We start from the raw sequence: 16,076 nt of genomic DNA, 5'->3' as shown, positions 1-16,076 counted from the left end.
TAAAATGAATTCATAACATAATTAAACTGATCTGTTAAGTTGTACCTATCACAGCAAGAACCCTCACGCAGAACTACAAAGGGGGAAAAATGACTTATATGTGAACCATGAGCTATACAGCTCTGACCTACTTCCATACACGTCTATAGTGACATTACATAACGTGTTCTTTTTACAGTAGAGTGAAAAAAGGCCAGTTAGTTCCCTCCCTCAGAGGGGACTGACACACCCATGACTTCTGTGGACATTTAATTTAGAATTTATGAGCTGTATTTTTCCATTACAGGAAAACAAATGCTGTACTACACACATGTGCAATAATGCATGGCCCTAACTCATTATTGGATTGCATAATTACATTACCTTATTTTACGGTAGTTGGAAACTTCTACTTATGCAGGCAAAGATGAAAATATGTCTTAAGATTTTAATTACATTTACATATTGTGTATCTACACATACAACCATAATATACAGATTTAATACAGTGTGGATTACATTTATCAATTATAAAAGTTTTTTTTCAACCGAGAAAGTCCCAGTTAGCCGGTGGTTTGTCACATGACCTTCATTTTGTGTAAAACCGCTCAGTGAACTACATCTCTCGTCTCACAAAGCTCAACTTGCTAGCTTAGCTCGGTTCCACAACACGTTATATATTGTGTATAAACACATACAACCATAATACATAATGTTTCTGCACTATAAAAAACACTAAGCAGTGGCTGCATTTAAGGTTAGTACAGCTTTATGGAGAATCGGACATGGTTATTTATTGCAACTCGAGGAAAGAATTTTACGATAAATGTTTATAGTATTTGACCGCGGTTCTAAAAATAACCTACAAAAAGTTTGTGTGGGATTGAAATTTGGTTTGACCGCCATATTTTCCTCTTACAGGTAGTGATGCTAAACTTTCCTGCCCAGAAATGCTTTTTTTCCTTCTTTTAATTACATAAATCCAGGATCCAAGGTAACAGTTTTTTGGAATACTAAAACTGCCATAAATTACAGCTTTAACCAATTATTTTCTTGCATTAAGTGACCTGATCTGCATTATAATAAAGCTTTTCTGTAAAACAAGATAAGGGATCTTTAAAAAAGTATTTTATTCTGAAGGTAACACTTCCAGGGAATAGCCCAAGTGTGTCTGAATTTAGATAAGCGTTGTGCTCACGAGGTTCAACCTCGTCACTTATCACTTACACCAACTGCTGCCTGGGAACAAGATAGCGAAAGCCGTCTGCTCACTGTGCTGAACTTGGCAGCTACGCAGGGCTGCAATTATAAAATGGGGACTATATTTTAAGACACTTTACAAGTGTATGCTTCACACATGCCAAAAAGTACTTTGAATACATTTTGAAGGGTTTCGTAATACCTTCAGTGTAACCACTTTAAAAATCAGTAAAGCTTTTGTATATTAATAAAAAGAAGAAAAGAAAAAACACAAAAGTTGCCAGGATGAACATTTATTGACGTAAGTGCAACCATCCTCTGAACATATCCATCAAAACTTTTTGGAGTGTAGGCTGTAAATAAGCAATAAATATGGTAGATATAAAAACAAGCCAGCATTTGATGCCATCAGTTAAAACATTTACAAAAAAAGAAATCAGCAGTCAGCTAAATGAGCTGCCAGGTAGAAACTTAAGGCAAGGCGGTGGTCTGCTTGCAGGCTGATTATATGCTCCTTTTAGCCGATCGGATGACCTGGGATACAGAAAAACAATCAGAAACTCACAGATACAAAGATTTGATAACAGGACAGTTGAATTATTTGTTTACCTTTGTTTGTTAATGAGATTTCTGGATATTGTTCAGGATGTCACCGTAGACAAAGTTGAACAGTTGTTCCTTTGACTTGGTTCCATCTAGCTGCACTGCAATAGCAAACACATTAAAGTCCAATAAATAGGAGAAACTTTAAAATTGTTAAAACATGAAAATTAAGAGACATAATGCCCACACTTACAGACATCAACATCTGTTGACTCCATGATTTTCTTGTGTTTCAAATACATGGGCCAGACGTGGCCGTCAAAGAGGCCGGGGGGGTCTGGCACCGTGTAGTTCCTGGAGCTACAGAGGCACACCAATTAAAAACCAGCAGAAGAGACTTTAAAAAAACACGAGTTAAGAACACCAAAGAACTTACCACCTCCTCTTTTTGCATTCTTCATATGGGATGGAAATAAAATAACGTTGGTTCAGCACGTCAATCAATGGTCTGCAAGGTAAGAGACATAGCGTCAAGGCCTACTTGGTCCAATTTCTTTTATAGTGAGAAACGCATACAAACAGAAATGCAATTAGCACAAATTCTTACCCGTAGGTATAAAGAAGAAAGCCCTCCACAATAAGGATGTGAGTTTCCTCCTCTTCCTTTCGGTCAGACTTTGGGACGAGCTCAGTATCCAGGGTGTTGTTGACGCCATGAGACTTCTCAAACTTCACTGGGTTGTCCAACCATGCGTAGATAGTACTCATCATGGCGTCCATATCCAGAGCAGTAAGGACTGAAGAGCAAAGTGGGGCAAAAGGATGGAAGGAGAAGTGAATAGAAAATTGCAGCTGTAAGAAACATATTCTGTGTTAAGTTTGTCTTTATTGCATGCAGTTTAGAGATTAAACAATATAACAACAAAATCAAAAACACACAATGCACACATACACACATTCAAACCTTTTCATAAAAACCCAGGCTTACCATCATACTGCTTAAAGCCATCTTCACCAACTTCAATCTGATCTTGGGGCTGAAACATACATGATAAGATGTACCCAGGTACATTCCACTAGAGCTACACTCTGCTATATGGACGGCTCTGATAGTGTTTCTACTCTAGTCAAATAGTATCTAGTAACACAGGCAGCAAAGCGTTGCCATCCAACATACTTGTGTTACTCAGAGCAATACCTTTGATTAGCTATTTCCAAAATTCAAAAGTCAGATGTGTGCATGAGACTCACCTTGAAGAAGTCATCCTGATGTACCACACAACAGTTGGGCAGGTTCTTGATCAGTCTGTTGGTGAGGGTGGTTTTCCCTCCATTTGTTACACTGAATGGAACAAAGCAATAAAAAGGCAATGAGTGGTGGATGATGCAACCGTAAAACAGATGAATGATCAGACAATCACATACGGTATAGTACCTGAAACCTCTATTTAATAGTTAGAAATTAATGCCATAAACATTTTCCACGTCAGATAGATAGATAGATATTATCGTTACATCCGATTTATCTTCACGGATTTTAACAACACGGGGTTTTAACCATAGACGCCAATCTTCAGAGCAGTTTGTAGCACGTTAACAAAAGTATACACATTTAGGGAATTTTTAGTATTTATATGCAAAACATGTAAACACAAAAAAGGGTGGGTCAACTGGACATGTGGCGGGTTTACGTGTATCTCTACATGCTTGTAAAAATTAGCTTTAGCTCGGTTTATTCACGGAAAATTCCAGAGGGACTTAACGATAGCGCTAAATGAAACCGACAATTGTTAAACAAGAACACTAGTACAACAAAAAAGGAAGCAACAGTTCAGCGCATGTCATGACCGCCCTCTCTCCACGCGTGCCGGGCTTGAGGCCTAGCAGCTTAGGTTAACCAGCTAGCTTAGTTTAGCTACCGGTCTTTCATCCGTCGGAACTCACCCGCCGATGCCGATGATGTACTTCATGGTTTAGGATGGTTCAAGGTCGTAGAAAAGTCGCTGAGAGTGAAAAACGTAAGTAAACCAAACGGGAAGAAAGCTTAAAAAGAGAAGGTTGCAACAGGAAACGTCAACTACTTATTTCCTCCATGGCACTTGTGTTAAGTGGGTATGGCGAGAGCAGAGACAGAGTTGTCACTCGGACGCGGTGTAACACCGAGAGAGGTCTGTTAGCTCAATGCAGCTTCTACACATACTGAGGATAAGCGACGTGATTGGCTATTTAAACACATCGGTTTGCACAGAAAACCCACAACAGCCAATTAGGAACGAATGTTACCGCAGCTCCATCCCCCTTTCCTCACTCCGCCCACTCTAAACCTTCTATGCTTCCATGATGTAATCTTAATTTGTAAAGCATTGAAAAAAGTAGGCTACAAGTAAACAGTGGCGGAATATATTAGGTTTGAAATGCGAAACATAGCCTACTTTAATTTTAGAAGAAATGATGTATTGCTATATTGCAAATCACCAAGCCTTTGAGTTTAGATTAGTTATACCACAGCTCCACAGGACCTACAGTGGGCTACTACATTAAAACACTGCTTACATTAACACATAACTGAGCCTGTGAAAGAGAGCGCTCTTCAAAGCCACTCTTAATTTTCATACAAATGCATTCTGTAGCAAAATATAGATCAAGTTAAAATTGCAAAAACAACAGAGAGAATAGACACGTGCAGTTCACTATTGGTAACGTTTGCCCTAAGTAATCTATAGAAAGAAAGGGCCTCTTTTGACCAGTAGGACCTTAACAGAGACAATGTTAATTATAGGGCAACTTTGCATTGTGCGTATGGTGTAGATGACCTGTCAGAGTTTTCATCCACTTGTTAGTTCCAATGTTAGTTTAGTTGGATTCAGCAGTTATCAGCTACTCGCATAACCATTATACACACCAATACACACATAATATACAAGATGAGGCTGCCAGTACTGCCATAGAAATCATTTTGAATCAGTGACACAAACAAAAGCAAAGGATGTTGACACACTCGCATTGCTGTGGTGTTTATTTCCCCAGCATGCAGCTGACATCTCTTTTGTGTTTAGAAACTTCCAAACCAAATCCATGACAAAGTTTCCCGAGGTTGCCTCAAAATATTACTTACGTTGGGGTTCACACCCTCAAGAACCTCAGCAATGTGGAGGAAGTCGCCAAGTGAAGTGGAATTTGTACGATTTCTATTCATAGTTTGACTCGTCTTCATTCAGGCAATTTGGAGGAGATTTTTTTAAATGTCTTGATGTTTACAGCAATATAAAAGCTTTCATGGATTAGAATGGTATAGTGTTTCAAGGGGGTCAAGTGAAGAGAAATATTGAAACTAATGGGATGATATCATTCAGGTTTAAAGACGGATTAACATTTTGCACCAAACTGTTGCCTTTTCATTTTGACACTTTGTGATGCAATCACAATCCTCTTTCAAAATGTGCCTCAGAGATTCTTGGAACTGAATGCTCATCACTCAACTGAATTCAATCATCTGAAACCCATATCCAATTTTTCACACAACTACTACATTTGGTGAAGACCTTTTTATCAATCAGTACTTTAGTTAATTCTTGTGACTCATGATTTATTTACACATGTATTGCCCGCTTTACACTTGCAATTGTAATACCCCGTAATATCACCTAATGCAACATTTCAGTTACTAGTTAACCTGTTTGCATCAGACGGTTATGTGTGTTTTAAATTTGAACAAAGCAGTTTTAGTTTAGCACTTGCATGGCATTTGTATCTTAACTGTGTCTGATGAATGTTGTATTATTTAACAACTTTAGGCTATCATTGGTGAGAGATACAATCCACTCTTGTATCAAGCACATATTGACAATACATTTTAATTTTATAACATGCGCTAACTAGTGGTAAGAAGTATGCATGGTAAAAGTACTGTAGCAATACCACAATGTACCTTTTCTTCTTTATGGTGATTTTATTGAATGTCTAGCTGGCCTACAGACAATAATCTACCTTGAGAAGATAAAGGTATTTTAGTCTTTTTCAGTATTGTCTATGTCACTAATTAATTTCTCCCAAGATTCAGTGAGGGGTACAACTCAAATAATCACACATGGGATCACACCTACTGTGAACGCAAACTCATGCCATGTGAGTAAAATGGGGGGGCCCTTCCTTCTTTCCTACCCCCTATTCCGACGGCCTTGCTTGGACCACACCCGTCTTCAAACTCAGCCTTCATTTTCATCTGAGCTACACACCTAGAAAGTTTTGTGACTGCACCTTGCATTGTTATTTTCATATTCTTAAGCTTCTTTGGTTTATGTTCTATGTTTCTCCTTTGGGCATCACAGTTAGGGTGTGGCCTTCATTCCCATGTGCTTCATCATGTTGTCTTTTCTTGTACTGTAGTGGTGGTCATTTTTGACTGGGGCAGACACTAGAGACTACAGCAAATGGTAGCGTAACATGGAAATACATTTATTCAACCATTGGTCCTAACATGCAAGAACAAAACTAATAATTATACCCAGAGTGAAAAAAAATCAACACAATGCTTTTATTTTTTGAAGTAATAAGACACTGAACAACAACTATTATGCAAGATGGAGATAAAAGTGCATCATATGTTCTGAGACAAACCAAACCTTGTCATTTATTTGTCTGCTCTTTTCTTTTCTATGCAAATTCTTTTTCCTGTCGTAAGTGAGTTTAATAAAAATGTCCTTATTGTGTCCACTCACACGGGTCATGCCCTTTTAGCCATGGATTGGGGAGGTTCGAGAATGCTATCTTTCAACATCTTTCAGTTGTTACAGCTTCTTTGTACAGTCTTAATCATGTGCATTCTTATGTAACTCAATGTTGCGTTAATAGTTCACATGACACTTGAGATGCTGAATCAGCTGCACAGCAAATATTACACTGTCCCACAAAACTCTATCGTCAACCTGAGAGATCCTGCAGGGTCTGCAAACATTTTGTGACTGTACACTTTGTTTTCTTCAGCTCGCCTCCCTCACTGTTTGGTTGTCATATTTCACCTCAGGTCTTCAACAGGCACGGCGGTGGCTGTGGCTCGGTGGTAGAGTGGTTGCCTGCCAATTGGAAGGTAGGTGGTTTGAGTCCTGGCCCTTGGGCAAGATGTTACTCTTGATGCTGCGCGTACTGCATGTTGGGAGCAGTGTAAATGTGTGTGAGTGTTTTTCTGATGAGCAGGTGGCACAGTGTGTGAATGGGTCCTGTACTATGTAAAAGCACTTTGAGCGAGAACAGAACATGAGTGGGTTGGCTGGTGACCATTGTCCATCGGAAGTTGAAATATTTTTTAATTTACAGTAATACCTTTTTAAAGGATTTCAGCACAAAACGATGGATACTTGATTACAATGATGTGTAAAATTTAAGTAATAATAGACAGTAAGACTGCAAGCAGCATTGGATGAGCCCTTACACCTTGGGGTTACTAATATTAGCGCCATGGGCCTCGCATCACCAGTTTCTGTGTTAAGCCGTTCACTTCGTTCGTGCTGATTAGAGCGTGCACACACCAATGGGTGCAGACCGGCAGAAGCTGAAAGCGAGCCCGGCCTCTGCGATTTAGCTACCTGACTGAAATAGGTGAGTGATGGTTTCAGTAATTTCAATATTTTCCGGTGTATCTAAGTTAACCAGGAGCTCTGTTGGCATAGGCTACAGCTTGATGAATTAAGTTACTGAGCACAACAGGAGAGAACGCAACGTTAGCCAGCTAACGCTCCGGTGGAAAATTATTAGCTAACGCTACCGTTAACGTTAGCCTAACATTAGCTAGATATTGTTATTAAAGTTAACTGCTAGCAGAGATGGAATGCAACAAAGTACAAATACTTTGTTGCTGCACTTCTTTTTCTGATATTTTTACTTTACTTCTTCATCAATAAATATCAAAATGGCCACCATGACCCCACCATTTGACTAAAAGTTTTTCTTTTAATACATTTTCATTGGTAAAGTCTTTAGATGACACAGACTGAATTTGAAGTTGATTGGATGAAATCTCTCAGAGTAGTTTGTTAATCCTTGTGTTGTCCTCCAAGGTCAAAATTGGAACTCTTTTCAACAGTTTTTACGTTTGTGTTGCTTTTTTCCCACGTAATGCATACTTTATGTTTTTGGCACTTTTTCCAATCACACCAGTATATTCTCAACTAGACCTATTTATTTGCACTAGTTTTACACTTATTATTTGGAATTCATGGTCAATAAACCTGATTTATATCAATTGTTTTGTTTGTTTTTTGTGTAAGAAAAAAGCAGAAACTATGAATGATTTTGACTACTGGTTAAGTTTAGAGGAAGGAAGCTAATGGATAATCACAGATATACAATTGAACACCCAAAATTCTTTAAAAATAGAGACCTAATCCTTAATTTCCTTTGTGAAGAGCATCTCATGGAACCATCCATGTTATCATGGAGCAATGTGGTTAAAAGAATCCCAAATTTATGATATAGAAACTTTAAAAAGGGGTCAAATTTGACCCGAGGACAACATGAGGCTTAAAGAATAGCACCTATAGTTTTGAGCCTGCTTCCTGCTGCCACTGCGCTATGACTTTGACTTAATTTTGACCTCTGGCTAGTGATGGCGAACTGAAGCTTTCTGAACCAGCAAAGCTTTCACAAAGGTTCAGTGCTCAAAGCTTCAGAACTCTGAGGACATCTGGTGGTGAAAGGAAGGACAGTGTGTCACAAACTGTTTCACAGATATTAGCCATGAATGTCTTTGACTCAAAGTTGAATACATTTTGATTATGAATTCATGGATAAATAAATGACAAATAACTAAGCCTACTTCTGACCTTATATTAATACACATGTAATTGCCTTCTCTACAAAAAAAATCAATAAAGTTTTAATTTTGGTTGTGAACTTGTCTTGTGTTTGTAAACAAATGCATCAGTTTTGGAGAGAAATTAACAAAGAACACATTGCATACACATTTCTATGATTGTATTGAGTATGTAGCTTAGATAGCATTGTCTCTGTTACGGCTTGTCAGGAATAACGGCTTATAAAGACTTGGACCCGAATGCAGGTCAGAGAAGATTATTTATTTAACAGAAGTAAGTATTTTTGTGAAGTAACACAAACAAAAAGTGTCCAGAGATAGTCAGACAAAAACTTACAACAAAATTAATCCAGCCTTTTTTCATTTTTATTTTTGGAGTGATTTAATTTTTTTTTGTTATAGATTGGGATTGTTTCATCATGTCGCAATGCATTGTGGGAATCACGGTACGGAAGTAGACATACTATATGGTAAGTAATTGAAACTGTAACATTCGTCATTTGATAATTAGGTTTTATTTATGTCATTTTAGGAAAAATGGTTCAGTATTGCTGCATTGTGAACAGCTGTAATCGGTCTCCTGATCGACAGGCAAACGCCTGATAAATCCTGTTAGCTTTCACCATTTTCTTACTTGGAAAAAGACACAATGAGACTGGTGTCTAAAATTACAAAGAGGCGTCGGACGGCTCGGGTTGCCGCTGTATGGAGGAAAACCATCATTGTATTTTGACAATATTTCCAAAAAGCAAAAGACATTCTTGTGTGTTCCTTGCACTTTCACTAAGGTAAGGTGTTATCGTCAAAGCTGGGGTCTTTTTGCCTTGCTTTGTAGTCAACTCCGTTAGCATTCGTTGCTAACTACTAACAGCTGATGTTTTGTCAAGCCTAAAATATATTATTAATAGTAATCTATGCAAATAAAGCTCCTACAAGTTGTGTGTATGTGGAAGTACAATTACTGTGTGGAGAGACAGACACGAATCAGACAGGAAAAAAACAATGTCCAACTTTTTCTGAATCACATGTCTTGGCCTTCATCGGCAAATAGAATCATTTCACTAGCTTTATTATTATTAATTCTTAATAGCATTTACTGAGACATCATAGTAAATGCTTTGCTCACATGTACAAATAAAGTAAATCACAGAATACAAAATTACAGCGAGATGTATAGATAAAATAGAAAACACTACACCAGTGGCTCCCAACCTTTTTCACTTGTTACTTGTAAGCCGTATCTACCCATGATCCATCAACACACTCTAACTTAGTTAAACAAAGACTGAGAGAAAATTAATTTTTCCTCCATGTTTCCTGCAAAGTTTAAGAGGCATGATCATAGAAAATGATCCGGTACATCACAAGAAAAAATTGAGGAATATCTGAAAAAGTCAATATAATTTTGTTTAGTGTAAAAGCTTTTTTTGGCTGCTTTTAATCTTCTCAGGACCCGTCAGATTTCTATTGTTACTCTTTAGGTTTCCAAGGTTTCCACAATACTAATGAAGCAGCTTGCTCATACGGATACATATTTTCAAGAAACCATTGCCAACTTTACATTTCTGACCCCCGAGAAGAGGATCTACATTCATTTATCACCCGCCTTGTAGCAGTAGACCCCATGCTTGTGCTGCGGAGGTGGAAAGCCAAAGCTGCGCACCCCGGGCTCAGAGGGGCCACAGTTTCTCCGTGGCTTTGTGATGGGATACCGGACACTTCCATCAGCCAGCCAGCCTGCGTCACATCTGTCCAGCCCCGTTAGTTTCCAGGCGGAGTAGAGCTGTCCGACTTTGGCGAGCTCTGCTCCGTCCTCCTGACACGCCTGCTGGGCCTCAGTCAGGTTCATCTTGTGAGAGGGCTGAAGATAGTACACTTTCCCTTTTAAAGAAAACACATTTATTGTTACATTTACTTTCTGCAAGCAGGGTAAAGCTCTTAAACATTTCTGTTTCAGCAACAACAGACAACAGACACCTATTTGACCACTGTCTGTCCGAGAGACTTCTACATTTCTTATTATGTGAATTTACTTTTAACCAATGCACATAAAGAAAATATTCAAGACAGAAAAAAGGGATTATGGTATTCATTCTTTATTCTTTTATTGTGTTATCAATTCTTATTTTAGATTGATTGAAATGCTGGCTTATTTAGCTTTTAAGGATGGCACCTTTGCTTATAAACAATAAGGATGAAAGCTATGGAAAACCATTGGCATATAATATTGTTGAGATGAGCTTTGAAGGTTCAAATCATTCAGAAAATGTCACGAATCGATTTAAAATCAACTTTCAATTCCAAAAAGATTTTTAATTTAAAAAACGATCCACAGTATGTAAATGTGGTTACTTTTCCCATGTGTTAGGGAACACTCCATTACAAAACGGAGAAAAAAATTAAATTAAAAATATGAATCGCTTTTTGGATATTGTATGAATTGATTTTGAATCTGTAGAGCTTGAATCCCGTTACAAATGGGATTCGTTTTTTACACACCCCTACAAATCATAGACTTGAATTGTAGTCAATTTGTGAACCAGTTAACTGAATGCCCTTGTGATGTTTACAGCATTCAGAAAGTTTGCCGTGATTAGACTATGAATTACTAATTACATTTCTTTGTGTACGATGTCAAGCTCATAATTAATTGTTGACCTGTTGAGCTAAGATCAATGCAGACTCCATGTTAGCTGCTGCACACTATTATTAGCCTATTATTATTATTATTATTAACAGTGACAGTGCATTTTTGACATTATTTCCTGTATATTGTGTGTATGTATATTTTTCCTAGTATTTCATTTATATTTATATTTGTGCTTTGTGACTGATTTTGCTGCTGTAACACCGTAATTTCCCATTTTTCTTGGGATCAATAAATATCTATCTATCTATCTATCTATCTATCTATCTATCTATCTATCTATCTATCTAGCTATCTATGCCACAGTAGGAAAAGCACAGGTGTGAACAATGGCATTAATGCTTCAGTTTCAGGTCCTGGTTTTGTGCATGCAGGCTCACTGTCGCACTGTCATGGCTTACTGGGACACTTGAACAGAGCCATTGGTAATGTTATTTTTCACACCTGTGTGTTTCCTTTGATAAATAGTCAAACTCTACTGTGAAGAAGGCCTTTTCTACAGATTGTGAACCTGCCATTGTTGGTCTCACACTACCTTACCTTGGAGTGAAGAAGAGAAGCAAAAGACATCGTAGCGATGAAGGTGAAGATGTCGTCTGCCGTAGCTCCGGACACCCGGGGCAAGGCCGTGCCCCCCGCAGGGCACTCTGGGCTGGGTGATGGGGTACTGGACTGTCCCATCAGCCAGCCAGCCTGCATTGCACCAGTTCAGGCCCTCCTTCCAGGACTGGAAGAGCTGTGGGAAGGTTGCCAGGATCGAACCCTGCTCCTCACAGGCCTGCTGGGCTCCCAGGAAGCTTAGATGGTAATGACCATGAGGGTGCTGGTAGGGAAACACCACACCTGGGTGGAGGAATAAGTTAGACACTATTACACAAATTATGTGTGCTTAAAAGGTTATTTATAGGACACTTGAATAGAACAGAGCCTAAATTAATATTATTAGTTACACCTGTGCTATGACAAGTCCAAATGTCTGCTGTGAAAAAGGCCTTTTAAAATCAACACATTCAATGCAACTAATACTAACAACTTACAACTAAAATCAACTAGAAGCTATGTGAAATGTTTGGACTCCGGTTGCCTCTGATAATGGAACTCACGGTATTGTACCTTGTAACTCCAGGTAAACTGAAATGCTCTTGTCCTCCAGTCCGTCCACCACCTCACAGTGGTAACGGCCTGCATCATTCAAATGGAGTTCAGTCATCACAAGTGCAGCATCTCCTGGGAAATCCTGTCTGAGCTGGACACGACCCCTGGCCAACAGACATACTGGGAGTTAAAGGACACACAAGCTCATACAGCCATGAAAAAAAACTGAAAAGAGTAATCATGATTGTTATAATTATATGTCCTTTCAACAACCTGAAGTCCCCAAAAGTTCGACTGCGGGAGCCGATGGCCACCAGCACGTCTGTCTCCTGTCCCCCAGCAACAGTTGGGAGCCAGGACCACTTGACCCGGACCTCCCTTGGCAAGGTCAACTCAGGCTCATACCAAAACCTGCATGGCATGGTGGCATTACCCCCTGTGACTGCAAACACTGATGGCTGAGCAGAGTCCACATGGAGCTTCACGCCACTGAAATGAACTGCAGGAAATACAGACTTTACATCTGGAGCTCAAAAATATGAACTAGCAGAACACATAATACAGCTATTTACATACACATGCAGTATATGTTATTGATTGTGTGCATACTTTCTTTGTTGCCATTTCCATTGAGGAAGTCATGGTAGAAGAAACTGTTTGGGATTGAGAAAACCAGCTGAGCCTCCAACAACAGCAGAGATAGGAGGCAACAGATCATCATCCCGGCTGTGAGCACAAATCCAGATCCTTAACGGTCTATATGCAATCCCCAAAGCCTGCAGAGAGAAAGGCGATTGGATCAGTCCCTAAAAGCACAGTTACTCTTGTAGACCTACGTTATTTCTGCAAGAATTTTCAATAAACATACACCCTGTTGTATTTTTCCCATCGGGTGTTGTGACAGGACAGTTCCAGTAGAGGGCAGCATGACACCATTTTACTTGAAAATCTAATTTTGCCACTTCGATAACTTTTCTGCACTTTATAAGTTAATGAAAATAATGCTTCTGCATTTTGACACAACAAAACCGCAGCTTAAAATGACCCATTCAAAAGATGCAAATGTTAATGATTTGCATTGTAGTTTTAGTTTTTCTACATTAAGGGAAGGCTAAAACAATTTCGGTTAAGAGCATATTTGTTGGCTTTCCCTGGTTTCCTCGACATTGGCTAAGAGCCTAAGAACAACACCTATGACCATTGTTGACTCCGTTAAGGAACAGCAACGGACGCCAGGTGAGAATAAAAATATAAAACAATAAAAGTCTAAATGCAAAAGCTAAAGGACTAATAGGCTACATTATAAAAAACCTAGTATGTGATTTGTGTTGTAAAGATCTCCACGTCACATTTGACGTCCTTTTGTTAAAATGTATTTTCTTCACTTACCGTTAAACACCTTGATATTCTGCGTGCGTGGTGTAAATCCTTGAGGAGAGAAGAGCTTTGACGCCGAGGAGCAAAAGTAGGCTACGACGTCTGCTGTGAAATAATTCACTTTCTCCCTAACCCTGGTCAAAGAAGAAAAAACTTCAAAAACAGGTTTCGTCTCCTCCAGTGTCCTCAGTTAGTAATGATAAGTGTATCCTAACTTTTCACTAAAGAGTAGCACGGCTGTAGGGCTGCTCTGCCGCCATCAGCTGATGCACTGGGAACTCACCTGTGTGTGTGTGTGTGTGTGTGTGTGCGTGTGTCTGTCTGTCTGTCTGTTATGGAAAAGTCCCAAATTTGATTATTCAGTACTGTACATTTAAGTAGTTAATGTGTTAATAATAAAAGAATGCTTTTTTTTGTTGTTGTTTATATTTAACAGTCAAGTGTGGATTTGTAATATTGGATTTTCTTTCTATGATCTTTTAAAACGCACATCCACACACAGTACACACAGACATCCACAGTGAGGACAGATGTGTTGGAGATGCGCCGTCCTCCACCACAATCATTTCATAGAGATGAAAGCTGTTGCCAGGGGCCAAACATACCAGGACTGCAAGCTTAGCAGGGAGATGATTATCTAACAGGGTGTAATTACTCTTGTAAAGAGCAGGCCAAAGCCTGGTAGTCTAACCTGGAGACAACTTTCAACATCTTTGTGTGGCAGGGAGAGTTTTTGCTTTACCCAAGAAACCGGAACGCAACTGACAGCAGGTTCTTCTGAGTTTAATTCTAATTTATCTGAGAACTTTTAAATACAAAGTGCCACTGTATCTTCCTTACATGTTGGGTAGTGATATGTTACAAAGGGAGGAGTACTTATGGATGATATTAACACCTGAACAATGCAGAGATGCCTCCTAAAATAACTAGCATGCTCTCCTTCATGCTGCTCCCTTTGTGTCCCCTCTATGTGGCCTCACTGACCTGTCTGTTCATGCAGAAATCAGCAACTCACACCCACTCGGACATGGACGTTGCCTAAACAAATGGGACTCTTATAGCCAGCAGTGGGAATTAAGCTGTTACGCAACCGGTGCCATTTGGTTAATCCGCTCATACTACAGCATAACGACATATTTTGTGTCGCTTGATCGAAAAGAAACACACACAACTGTTTATTTTAACATTTAATAAACAATCTCAGTTCAAGACCAACAATTAATGATAATAAAAAAGAATGCAAAACAATGTTTGTCTTCTACACATCTTTCTACACATTTCACACGTTGTAAAAATAATTAAATTAGAATGAAATGATTCGTAAGAAAGCGGAATAAGCTGATAAAATGGGTCCAAAACATGAATGTCTTTACATAAACAAGCCCTACTGTTGTTGGTCCATCATTTGATTGACAGATCCAAAAAAATGGGAAAGCTTTAAATGTTCTACTCTTGGAAAGTGTTATCTCTTCTAGGATAGTTGGAAATGCCAAAATATACTGCATATTGCACAGGCCCTGCGTCGTTGAAGTTTGTGCTCAAGTGGCTAAAGAGCAGCTTGCTATAGCGAGATGCGGTGAGTGTGCTGGTGAGGATGTTTGTCATCTCTGCACACTGCTAAAACAAAAAGATAGGGTTGTCAACAGGTGTGGGACTGCAAAGGAAGGACAGTAAAAGTTGAAAACTGGCAATTTAGCTTGGACCACTGGAGTAGGTGAAGGGGACTATTATCAGGGGAACCTGAACAAAAATTTAGATTCTTTAAGGGAGCAAATGACTAAGAGCAAATCTATGCATATTTAGTTTATATCTAAAGGTACTAAAATTAAAATCATTGATCCTTCATAGAAGACTCTCCGTGAACAATGTCAAACAATGTTATTAACAAAAACATTAAAAAGGTCATTAGTCAGAAAGTGCTACAAGTGTTACAGTCCCAGCAACCAACAGAATCTTTATCCACAGAAACAGGTAGGAGTTACAGAACAGAGGATTCTGCTCCGGATCCATTTCTCTGCAAGGGTTTAAGGATGGAGCGACCGGATTAGGATGGAGCACTGTTAGATTAGTGACGGATGAGTTTCTACTAATCATCGCAGCCCAGCAGCTCCATGCGTAGAGTGATGCGCTCGTGCCACTCCCAGGGGACGACTCGGACGTACCGAGCGTAGAACGGAGGCTCGAAAAGATTCTTCTTGTGGGTGTTGTTGTCAATGTTGCCGTTGAAAAGCTGCAAATAAATGTTGATGTTTAAAGTAAAAAAATAGTTATTAATTGTGCAAAGGTTATTCCATATAAAGCATGTTCAAATTCACTGAGAGCAAGAATTCTGTTACAAGAAGAAACAGGCAACAAGCAGGGAGATGTACACGTGGTCAAAACCAAATGTCTTACTGACCAGTTGTCATGGGGGGGGGGGGGGGGGGG

General features: G+C 39.1%; 3 protein-coding genes across 5 annotated transcripts in view; all 3 read right to left on the bottom strand.

Annotated features, from left to right (window-relative positions):
* Positions 1-1,460: 1,460 nt before the first annotated feature.
* mibp2 (muscle-specific beta 1 integrin binding protein 2) lies at positions 1,461-3,935 on the bottom strand. Of its 2 annotated transcripts, XM_034875759.1 has the most exons (8): positions 3,667-3,935; positions 2,974-3,064; positions 2,711-2,759; positions 2,330-2,519; positions 2,159-2,230; positions 1,976-2,082; positions 1,789-1,883; positions 1,461-1,713 (listed from the first exon to the last, which is right to left on the bottom strand). In XM_034875759.1, the coding sequence occupies exons 1-7, from the start codon at positions 3,690-3,692 to the stop codon at positions 1,798-1,800; spliced, it is 621 nt and encodes a 206-aa protein (XP_034731650.1). In that variant the 5' UTR covers positions 3,693-3,935; the 3' UTR covers positions 1,461-1,713; positions 1,789-1,797. The 2 variants fall into 2 exon arrangements, with proteins under 2 accessions (XP_034731650.1, XP_034731657.1); XM_034875766.1 differs by lacking the exons at positions 2,711-2,759; positions 3,667-3,935.
* A 5,650-nt stretch (positions 3,936-9,585) lies between these two features.
* LOC117948478 (hyaluronan and proteoglycan link protein 3-like) lies at positions 9,586-13,926 on the bottom strand. The gene is made up of 6 exons (XM_034878108.1): positions 13,662-13,926; positions 12,882-13,078; positions 12,546-12,771; positions 12,291-12,436; positions 11,718-12,020; positions 9,586-10,411 (listed from the first exon to the last, which is right to left on the bottom strand). Exons 2-6 carry the CDS (start codon positions 12,991-12,993, stop codon positions 10,122-10,124), a joined length of 1,077 nt encoding a protein of 358 aa, XP_034733999.1. The 5' UTR covers positions 12,994-13,078; positions 13,662-13,926; the 3' UTR covers positions 9,586-10,121.
* An 897-nt stretch (positions 13,927-14,823) lies between these two features.
* LOC117946887 (EGF-like repeat and discoidin I-like domain-containing protein 3) overlaps positions 14,824-16,076 on the bottom strand; it is a 12,053-nt gene continuing 10,800 nt past the window's right edge. For both annotated transcript variants that reach the window (XM_034875360.1, XM_034875369.1), the window contains exon 10: positions 14,824-15,879. In XM_034875360.1, coding sequence (XP_034731251.1) covers positions 15,736-15,879 — 144 coding nt within the window. In that variant the 3' untranslated portion in view covers positions 14,824-15,735. The remainder of the gene's footprint in view (positions 15,880-16,076) is intronic.

This window comes from Etheostoma cragini, chromosome 1 (genome assembly GCF_013103735.1).
Source record: "Etheostoma cragini isolate CJK2018 chromosome 1, CSU_Ecrag_1.0, whole genome shotgun sequence".
Lineage (NCBI taxonomy): Eukaryota > Metazoa > Chordata > Actinopteri > Perciformes > Percidae > Etheostoma > Etheostoma cragini.
Note: the sequence above shows the minus strand (reverse complement) of the source record. Positions and strands in the feature narration are given on the sequence as shown.